This window comes from Astatotilapia calliptera, chromosome 23 (assembly GCF_900246225.1).
Source record: "Astatotilapia calliptera chromosome 23, fAstCal1.2, whole genome shotgun sequence".
In the NCBI taxonomy this organism is placed as follows: domain Eukaryota; kingdom Metazoa; phylum Chordata; class Actinopteri; order Cichliformes; family Cichlidae; genus Astatotilapia; species Astatotilapia calliptera.
In genome coordinates, this window is record NC_039323.1 from 9771867 (window position 1) to 9783072 (window position 11206).

Consider the following 11206-nt stretch of genomic DNA (forward strand, 5'->3'; position numbering starts at 1 on the left):
TCTATAATTCCTCCTGATGCACAGGGTTCCCAGCATCTCTACTCCAGCAGGCTGCAGGCAGAACAGAAGCTACAAAGACATCGGCTAACCTCATGCTACTAGATTACCACAATAAACTGGAGTAATATGACACCACAAGATCTAATGAGCATGGGACTTCCTCCCATGTGGATGAAAGTGAAGTGGACACATTAAACAATGTCAGCTCATTCCTGGAATTAAAATCTATCCCCATAGCGATGTTTTAGAAAAAAACAATCAAGGCCTACAATAAGACAGAGAAAACCCAACAATGATATGAGCCCTGATGAGCAAGCGCTTTGGCCACAGTGGATCAGAACCTGATCAGAACTTGATCCAGTGAGCCATTGATGGGCTTTGATCAGTGGTCATGACAATTTGTATATTAATGATCAATTAATGAGAGAAGCTTCAGCAGGGAGAGGAGAATTACCTATAATTACAGTGGCCTGTGGCTTAACTTGCAGGCTAATCTGTCGCGAGCGTGTGTGTGTGTCTGTGTGTGTGTGGTTTTTGGTTGCGCACAGTTAGACCTCAGCACATAAACATGGCGGCCTCAAAGCAGCAGCTTTGAACTACATGATTTTCATGTCAGCGGTAATTATTTACATCACAATAATATGTTTGTGGAAGCTGCTTTCTGGTGTGAAGGAAGCAGCCTCAGGGGCGTGGCCTGGTGTCACTGCTGCTGCCTTTGCAGTACTCTGTAAAAATAAGAGTTTTTAGTTTTCACCTGGGTGGGTGCTGCCCACCTCTGTTTAGGTGTAGATGTGGAGCTAGAAACATTTTCTTAGGGTGGCAAAATCACAGTCATTTCTTTACACATATGCAGGTGTTACATCCTGTAATATGCATTATATATGGTTAAAATACAGTAAGTGCAAACATGTTTCTTATGAACATAGTCTGTAAATTTCTTACTTTCTGTAGCCCAGATAATTAAACATTTCAGTTACATAAAAGATGTGAATTTTGATTTTTATATACTGTATAGCCTGGATAATAAGTTTAAAATCCAGAAGGCTACACAACATAACGTGGTTTGGTTAGAAATACAAGTCTAAGTGAAGTTTCACACTCTTTTGTTACAAATAATCAAATTGTTATATGCTCAAATTTACAAAAAATGTCAGAAATCTGCACCGTGACAAAAAACATCAAATCAGAGTAGAAACAATGTAATTAATAAATTAAATAATTTAATACATAAATCATGAATTAAATGGCCATTCATTCCATCTAAAACATTTAATAAATTGTGTAATATGTATTTCCAATTGTAATTAATAAATAACATATTTAATGATTTATTTAATTAATTAAATATTTCATTTTAGAGCTTCTGGCCTTCCACACTCTTCATGTGCGTGTTTCGCAAACATAAATCAGAGTTAGACTGGTTCTGAGCTCCTTTTTCCTACTTGTCCTTAAACGTCTTGTGAGCGTGCCCCTTGTGAGCGTGGTTTCGTCACTATGCTCACGTCTGTGATTGGCTGACACAGCGACCCTCGGGGTTTCGATTGGTTGCGAAACGAAGCCGTGAAACGGGAAGCTGAAAAATACCGAGCCAAGCGAAGAGTTCCAGCCTGAGCTTCGGCCGCATTAACCGCGTTCTCCGAGCACACAAACCCGCTCCCGCTTGCCCCGTCGTTTCGAGGCCACCATGGGCTGCTTCTTCTCCAAGAAATCCAAGAGAAAGTCGCCGGAAAAAGAGGAACGGGCGCCGACCACAACCTCCGCCGAAACTGCGTCGACGGGCAACGCGGTTCCCCTTGGCAACAACAGCGAGGAGGCTCCGAAGCAGTACAGCTGGGACAAGCGAGAGAAGGTAAGCAGCACCGGGACACACCCACAGCCAGGCTTTAGCGCAGGTAGATCACACCTGGCAAAAGACGCCGGAAATAGCCCTCTCAGGTCACCGACATTTCTGTTCCTGTCGTTGTTCACAGCCAAAACAGCCAGATGTGAATGTGTGAATTTAAACGAAACTTTATGTGTTACAAAAAAATTAAAGACAGCAGCTCGAAGCTGAAAGCAGAATAATAAGCCCAACAATTAAAAACGCAGAAGAAAAAAAGTTACACTTGAACTCAGTTTGCATGCATCTAATTAAAAAAAGCCACATGATTTAAATAAATTCATCAAAAAATAACAATAAACTCTGTGTATGCTAAATAAAATGCCATACCATGTCCTTATGAAAGGGAAAATAACTCAGCTGAGCAAAATAAAGAATAAGAAGTGTAATGTGCACAGGTCCAGCTGGAGCTCCACAGCTAAAAATGGAAAAAACACAGTGAGATCAGCAAGTCATGAAACCAAGTCCACAAACAAAAAGCTTCAATATATAAAAACGGCTCCATTATGTATACGTATTCGTTTAGGGAAAACCAGAAAATACAAGAGATGAATAAATACATCAGAATGTTGTTGGAAAAGCTCATTATAAAGTTCCAGTTGCCTACGTAAAGCTCCAGGTCATATGTTAATCAACAATAATCTTTGCTCTCATTGGTAGTCTCCCTTTCTCTCCTCAAAATAGAGAAAAGTTTAATGTGTCCATCCTCGTAGTGTCTGTGGCATTCAGTTGCCAAGTCACTTCCTGTTTGGATACAAGTGGTGACACACACAAAAAATCGGAATAATCGGAACAAATAACACTGCATAAAAAAGTGTGGGCCTAGCACCGAACATCGTCACATGATCATCCCTGTGATGTCACATATCTGTCAGTCTCAGTGATGATAATAGTGACGTTATCTGCACTGACGGTGCTTTCGTGGGCTCCTGTTCTGGAAACATGTTTCCTGCTGTTCGCCAGCCAAAGATTCAGCTTCACGTGTTCGCTGTGAGCCGAGCAGCGAGCTAAGACAGCATGGCTCAGGCACCCCCACCCCTCCCTCCTGCAGCCGGTGTTATCTGATTATCAGATTTACTACCAAACGGCATGTGGTTCACGTGCACCCCTCTCACACATTAAAGCTGCGGTGTTACCCCACAGGAGGTCACACCTTTAAAAGTGACAACCAAAATATCCACCAACCATAAACCAGCTTCAGTTTGCTGCAGGCTCAGAGGGATGTGGTGTCAGAGTCACACATCTCAGATATCTGAACGTGTGACAGGGTCGAGTTTTGGGACCGATATTAGCTAAAAACACATATTTGTGTAGATATATCAAACAAGCATGCTTTAGAAGCTGATGAACCAGCGTCGTGTCTCAACATCACGCACAGTTGAGCAAGGAGCCAGTTTTAGGTTGTGCGTGCTGCTCTTTGTTAGCAGCAGTGATGGGAATAACGACGTTACTAACGGCGTTACTTTTTTCAGTAACGAGTAATCTAACTAATTACTATTTCTATTGTTACAACGCTGTTACCGTTACTAACAAGAAAATGCGGTGCGGTCGCGTTACTTTTTTTCAACAAACAGACGGTTAAAGCTGTCTTCAGCTTACCGCACCTTATATCAGTTGCACGGAAGTAGCTGACTACGTAAGTAATCTGGGCACTGCTGCTTTGAGCAATGACATTTGGTTGTTTAGGAAGAGGGGGAAGTTTTAGGAGCGACAGCGAGAGAGAGAGAAAAAGAGAGCGAGTTTTGAGATGTGAGAGATTTGTGACGTTTAGCGTGTTTGGAGTGTGTAGTTAATGTGTTGTCTTGTGTAGTTGGTGTGTAGTGTTGTGGATAGTTTTGCGTTGTGTGTCAGAACAATGAGGCGACTGCTGAATGAAAACAGGAAGAATGATACACCTCCTGCTTTCAGAGCTGCGGGTATCAGGATGTGATGTTCTCCTTTATAGTGGACAGAAATAATTTTTTGGAGTGGTACAGATAATTTGTGCGGCATCTTATTGAATGCAGAACACCTGATTGTTATGTAAATAGTTTGAAATGGTTATTTTAAAAAGGGTAAAAGGTAAATGGCTGCAAGTAACTTTGTTGTTTGCAAAACTTGTGCATATGATTTTAAAATTGACAATTTATATTTTCATTTAAAGTTATGAAATATGATTCAATAAACATGTTTGTGGTTGTTACAGTAAAAAAATATAAATTTTTCTACTCGGATTTTATGTTTTATGTCTGATTTTAGATCAACTGTGTTAATACAGTTTGTCAAAATGAAAACATAACTGTAAATTCAGACACATGAGGTTGTGCTGAAAAGAATGATACCAAACAAGGCAAAGTAAATAGTTTTTAAAGGTGAAATGTAGAGGGAAAATCAAAAGTAGTTAAAAATGGCCAATTATACCCTGGAATTTTGTAACTCAGTTACTAACTCAGTTACTTTTTTGATGAAGTAACTAGTAACTATAATTAATTACTTTTTCAAAGTAACTTGCCCAACACTGGTTAGCAGCAGCAGCCTGCTGCAGAAACACATCATCGTTCTTTAGTTGAATATGACACAAATGTCAAAGATGACACAACGTGAAATAAAGTAGTACTTCTGGTCCAGCTGATTCCCACACATCTGTTATCAGCGTGTTTTTAACTCTCAGACTTTGCTTTCGGATCTTTAATGGTCACAGAAGGGTTAAAAATGGTGTCTCTGTGCATCCGTAAGAGTGTGAACAGTGTTTGAATCCTCTGTTCTCTCTGCACAGGTGGACCCGAAGGACTACATGCTGACCGGCCTCAAAGACGTGACGGTGGGCCGTCTGCCCGGCAAACTGAATGGTCAGCAGTTCGTCATCCAGGAGTGCGAGAACTGCAACATCTATGTGTTCGATCACTCGGCGACCATCACCATCGACGACTGCGTGAACTGCCGCATCGTTCTGGGGCCCGTCAAAGGCAGCGTGTTTTTCAGGGACTGCAAAGACATCAAGTGTGTGGTGGCATGTCAGCAGTTCCGCACACGAGACTGTAAAAAGATGGAGGTGTTCCTGTGCTGTGCCACCCAGCCCATCATCGAGTCGTCCACGGGGATGAAGTTCGGCTGCTTCCAGTACTACTACCCCGAGCTCGCTTTCCACTTCAAGGACGCAGGGCTGAGCATCTTCAACAACAACTGGAGCAACATCCACGACTTCACGCCCGTGTCCGGGGAGACCAACTGGAGCCTGATGCCAGAGGATTCACCCGTTCTGGATTTCGTTCCGGCACCAGACCCTGAGTCCGATTTCAAGTCAGTGCGAGTCTCCGCCGACCCCGCGCGAAGCATCGTGCCACTGACAAAAGGTGGGAGGTACAAGGACAGCGAGGAGTCCTGCCTCTTTGTCTTCTTCGCTGGAGAGTACACTACTGCAAACGCCCGCAAGCTCATTGACGAAGTGAGTCCATCGCCAGCTCTGAATTGCAAAAAAGTGAAGTTTACTTGTTAATGATGCGATCCTTTAAATCTCTCAAACACACAGGTGTGTCATACAGACAGCTCAGTACACTCTTTACTTCTGTTGGCGGCTTTATTTGATTTTAGATTATACAGTATTTAATAATGTACAACAGAATGTATACAATAGAGTAGCTTAGCATGAGTCACAGTTCAGTTCAGTGAACAGCTCATTTACAGCTCATTTCTCCGCTCTCTGTGACGTCACACAGATCCAAGAGCAGAAAGCTGAGATGAATGGAGTGTTCTGAGCTTTTGGGCATCAAGGATTGCTATTCATACACACTGAGCTGATTATTAGAACCTCTAGCTGTGGACTCTCGCCATCGGCACCTGTCCTCAGGTAGATAAAATGAGTTGCCGAAGGCCGTAAAGCTGAGCAAACAAAGGCATGTACGATGAACCCGCTCGGTCACGCTCCTGACACAGACTTGCTTCCTCGTCTCAGAAATGTTTTTACCGCTCTGAATTCTTTCAGTTCCGGCTCTTGAGGTTGACAACAAGGTGATGACTCAGTCCTCCATCCTCTGCTCGCTATGTTGAAACTTGTGTGACTCCAGCACTCAGGCATGCAGGACATGCTCTGAATCTGAGCATGCTCACTGACGGTTCTTTAAAGTGTCACTGCGAACTTTAACCTCTTTAACCTCTCTCCGATGTGGTCAGGCGACCGCTAAAGGCTTTGTGCTGATCCAGACGAAAGAAGTGTCGATGCGGCCGGAAGACGTGAAGCGAGTGTTTCAGAGGGACGCCGATGACCTCACGGAGTGGATCACCAAAGGTAAACTCGCTCCTTCCTCACTGATCAGCTGATCAGGAGCTCTTTCGTACTGACCAGAGGGTGTGTGTCAGTCAGTGTGTGATATTTGTAATCACACTCTCATTCATTTATTACATATTTGGGTGACAGCAGGTAAAACACCTGAACAGATACAGCCATTTACGTCATGTTGTAATGTAACACTCCTGGTCATAAACTGTATGTAAAAGATTGACATGACTTCAGTGATGTCACCTGGTGGTTTTGGACTGCACATTTTAGCATCTAAAGGTTACTGTTGTTTCTACAACTGAGAGGGTGGAGCTAATGCTTGTCCACAGACTGTACAAGTATATCAGTCTGACATAGATACCTGCTAATCAGTAACATCCAATCGAAATTCTGTAATTTCACTTAGCAAAGTTGGAGTTCAGCCTTGTTGGACGCTCTGTCACTACTGTGACCTCACAGCAGCCATGTTATTGGTCACGTGATGGCAAATAAAAATGCTCCAAAAGGCTCCAAAAGCACAATCACAGTCCACAGGTCCAGTTCAGGTGAAGCTAGCAGACAGCTGTCAGTCAAAGAGGCTATGCATCTAACAATGCAGACAGGCGACTTATAAAAACAATTTTTATGAAGGGGGGAGTTATGTTTGTATCAGGCTGACTCACAGGTGGAGATGGGGCGGTGGTGCTGTCGGTGTCCTAAAGGTTTGACTGTCGTGTTTTCCCCGAAGGCCCCGTCATTGCCCTTGAGATGAACGGGGACGGAGTTGTTGAAGCATGCAAGAACATTGCCAGTGAGGTGTTCAGCGGGACGAAGGTGAGCGCAGCGCGGTCCCGGCCCGATCCTTATGGCTTCACTCTGCGTTTTCGAAGATGTCACATTTACTGATATTTTTTTGTCTTGCAGCTTTTTGTCTCCGACAACAAAAACACGTCGTCTCAAGACGTCGACAACTTCTTCAATTTCGCCGACATGCAGATGGGCTTGTAGGTGATGTGATGTCACGGTGACTCTGCCCTCCACGCCGTCCAGCTCAGACTAAACTGATGGTCCTTCTGTCCTTAAAGAATAGAGGAGGTGAAGGAGCGCGTGATGAGCTTGGGTCAGGAACCCCGCTGCACCTTCATTGCTCATAGCTGTGAATATTTATATCGCTCCGAATGTACTCGGTGATGTTGCTTCATTGTGAATGTAGCTCTGTGCTGAACCTGTAACCTGACTGTAGTTCAACCTGCTGCACGAGGGATGCTCGCGCTGCCCGAGAGAGCCAAGCCCTCTTTGTGTGTCTGACCAGGATCTGGGTGTGTTTGAGTCTGTGTTAGAGAGAGGGAGGGGAGTGTGAGCGAGAGGGAGGGGAGTGTGAGCGAGAGGGAGGGGAGTGTGAGCGAGAGGGAGGGGAGTGTGAGAGAGAGGGACTGTGTGAGTGATTCACATGACAGACTCATGTGTGTATCTGATGTATTGATGATTGTTAGGCCAAAGCTGGACTGATTAAGTGATCGCTGTGTGAACAGTAGCTGTGTTTCTGATGTAGGCACTTCTGTGTGATCGTTTTTTAAAGAACAACATTTGTAATATTTGTTTTATACTCTGCTGATGTTTTTATATAGGAACATGAAGGGTTTCAATCCTGATGTTTAGTAAAAGATTCATTATGTGTGGCGTCTTTTGTACTCCGAGAATAAAACAACTTTGTTTCAAGCCGAGCTGACAGACTGGGTGATCCTGATGTGGTCAATGATCGTCTCAAGCCATCAGCACACACTCTGTGGAGTCAACTTTACACAAACACAGCATCTCAGAGTGAATAAGGGAAGCTCTCTTCTTCCTCTTTCTCAGATCACCAACATGTGTAAATGACGAGCTTTAAAGGTCACAAAAAGCTAAAGTGTGTCGGGTTGTTTGTGATCAGGTCCCGTTAGGCGATCACAGGAAGGTCAGAAATGAGTGGGAGGTTATGATCATGCTTCTGTCCTCATTAACTCAGTGTCCAGCGTTCTGGCTTAGTGTGGTGCGTTACTACTCCCTGACTGTGATGTTGGGACATCACCTGTGTTTGCACACTTGTTATACCTGTGGTGCAAGGCTGTAGTCTGTAAAGTAATGTTGTTATAAAAATCAGATTACAAGCTGAAAGATCTTGTTTTCAACCCTTCTTTTCAGTGTAAGTCCGCTTCTGCTGATGGAGGTCAGGGCTTAGAGCATGTTCTCTTTTTGTGTGTGTGTGAGTGTCAATCTAAAGAAGTCAGAGGTCAGTGTTTATACCACGCCTTGCTTTAATGACCATCTTCTTTTCCTGGACTTTATCAGTTCTGATGTGCTTCAGGGAGATTTCTTCTGATGTCTGAAACTTTCTGCACATTCAAAACACACTCACTGGTCACTTTATTAGGTACAAGTAGTACAGGTTGGACAGTCTGCTAGGAACATGCTTCACATGTTCCACCGCAACGAGGCGTTTCCTCCCAGAGCGCTGCTGCTCGCTCAATACTTTCTCTGTAAACTCCAACCACTTGGTGGGAAAATCCTAGAAACACGGTCGCTGAGGTCACCTTTCTTCATTGTTCTGATGCTCACTTTAAACTTCGGCAGCTCTTCTTCATCAGGTCTATATGCATAAATGCACCGAGCTGATAAGATACATGTGTTAAAGGGAAGATAAATAGGTGTAGCTAATGAAGTGGCCAGTGAGAATACTTACACACGGTGTCTGTATTTTATGAATCAGGTCTGTCTCCACTGTGTTACTGAGGGTTGACCAATATCTCCAGATTAACTGTAAAACCCAGGAAACCCTGACTGATGTGTCTGAGAGCAGAGGTTCAGTGAAGCTGGAGCGAGCGGAGGTGGTGAAGCTATGGAGCCCCCTAAAGGAGGGACAAGAAAGCATTAGAGAGGACAGGTGTTATTGTGTTTTGTTGGCAGCAGTTATAGTTTTGTATTTTCTGCCTAGTTTTATTTTTATTTAGTTTTTTAATTCCAGTTTAGTTTCCATAGCTGGTTTCATGTTTCAGTTTAGCTTTTATCGTCTTTTTTTTTTCCACTTTTAATTTTAGTCTCTGTGACTGTTACTGTATGGAGGGTGTGTGTCAGAGCCAGTCTCAGCACAGATGTAACAATTAAGATTTTTTGACTGCAGTCACTCCAGAGTGCGTCACTCTGTGTGCATCTGAGCTTCATCAAGCAAACTAGCAATACTACCCCCAGGCGGCTGGTGGAAAAGCTGATGCTTGTTTCTGTGGACACTGCAACCTGCGAATAGGTTCTCAGCTTCCTGACAAAGTGACAGCAGACAGTGAAGGTGAGCAACCACACATCAAAAACCATTTCAATGAGCACAGGCTCACCTCAGGGCTGTGTCCTCAGCCCGCTGCTGTTTAGTCTGCTCGCACAGATCCAGCACCAACCACACTGCAAAGTTTGGAGATGACACCACAGTGGTTGTTCTCATTATTACAAGTAACAATAATGAGTTCGCGTGAAGAAGCTTGAAGTGGTGTGTAGATTTCAGGAGGTTTGGCTAAGATCACCACGCAGACCTCACCATAAATGGTGCTGCTGTGGAGTGTCAGCAGTGTTCCTTGGTGTGCACTTAGCTGATGAGCCGTTCTTCTCCGCTAACACCATAGCAGTCATCAAAAAGCACAAAAGCCACCCCCTCGGAAGATTCAGGAAAGTAGGGCTCCCAACACTTCGCCTCACAGCCTTCTATAGAGGTGTAACAGAAAACATCCTGATGCTAAGCTTCACATCCTGGTTTAGCAGCTGGACGTCCCGTGAGAAGCGACAACCCAACAAGATCGTAGGACTGCCAGTAGGATAGTAGATGCTGGATGAGTTCTTTGCACTGTGAGACTGATAAATGGACTGTGCCCCCTACCCACTCACACTGTAAGACCCACAAACCAGGGGCGGATCAAGAGAAATTTTCTTTGGCTGGCATGGAAATCAAATGGGGTGGCAAAATCAAAGCCTTTTTTAAACACATATGCAGGTGTTACATGGGGTTAAAATGATTCAAATGCATTAAGTTTACGTTTCAAATAAATATAGTCAATAACTTCATTATTTTCTGTAGCCCACATAATTAAACATTTCAGTTATATAAAACGTGAACTTTGATGTCCTGTATAGCTTGTATAATAAATAAATATGTAGCCCAATAAGTATAAAATCCATAAAGTTGCACAATATGGGGCCGTTTTATTTAAAAACACATATCTAACTTATGTTTCACACTTTTTTTGTTAGGAAAAAATCAAATTGTTACTTAAATTTACACAAAATATCAGAAATCTGCACCGTAATGAAGAGAAATTTGAACCTAATTTTCCATGATTTGCTGGTTTAACACTCTGAGGTCCAAATTATAATTGGCCATTTTTACTACTTTTGGTTTTACATTTGTATTTCACCTTTAAATTTTTTTTTGTGTTGCTTGGTATAATTATTTTCGGCCCAACCTCACGTGTCTGAATTTAGAGTTATTTTTTCACTGACGTACTGTATTAACACAACTGATCTGAAATTACACAAAAAAAACCCATAGAATCCTAGTAGTAGTTTTATATATATATATATATATATATATATATATATATATTTTTTTTTTATTTTTTTTATTTTTTTTTTACTGTAAAAACAACAGACACATTTAGTAAATTATTTTATAACTTTAAATTCAAATAATAATTGTAAAGCTTGAAAACGTATGCACAAATTTTATAATCAATAAAGTTTACAAAATCTACTGAAAACTAGTGAAAACAAGAAATAAAGCCGGTCTGCGCCATGGGTAAAACCATTTGTTAACGGTGTGTGTGTATGCAATATATTCAGTTTTAGGATTTATGTTCATTTTTAATTGTTGCTGGGCTCAAAGTGTTAATGCTACCTTATTTTTACTTAAAAACAACACTGTCACATGCAAAGCTAGGGTGGCACTAGGGGTGACAAGAGATAATTTTAGAGTGGCACCCTATGCCAGCTAATGCCACCCCTGCCACAAACGGACTTTTTCATTTTCCAAAAGTCTCGTTTTATCGAACAAAAATCTGCCTGGGGTTCACACTCCC

General features: G+C 42.6%; 1 protein-coding gene across 1 annotated transcript; it reads left to right on the forward strand.

Annotated features, from left to right (window-relative positions):
- The first annotated feature begins 1467 nt into the window (after positions 1–1467).
- rp2 (RP2 activator of ARL3 GTPase) lies at positions 1468–7497 on the forward strand. The gene is made up of 5 exons (XM_026160032.1): positions 1468–1849; positions 4635–5303; positions 6029–6143; positions 6862–6947; positions 7038–7497. The coding sequence occupies exons 1-5, from the start codon at positions 1685–1687 to the stop codon at positions 7119–7121; spliced, it is 1119 nt and encodes a 372-aa protein (XP_026015817.1). The 5' UTR covers positions 1468–1684; the 3' UTR covers positions 7122–7497.
- The last annotated feature ends 3709 nt before the right edge of the window (positions 7498–11206 follow it).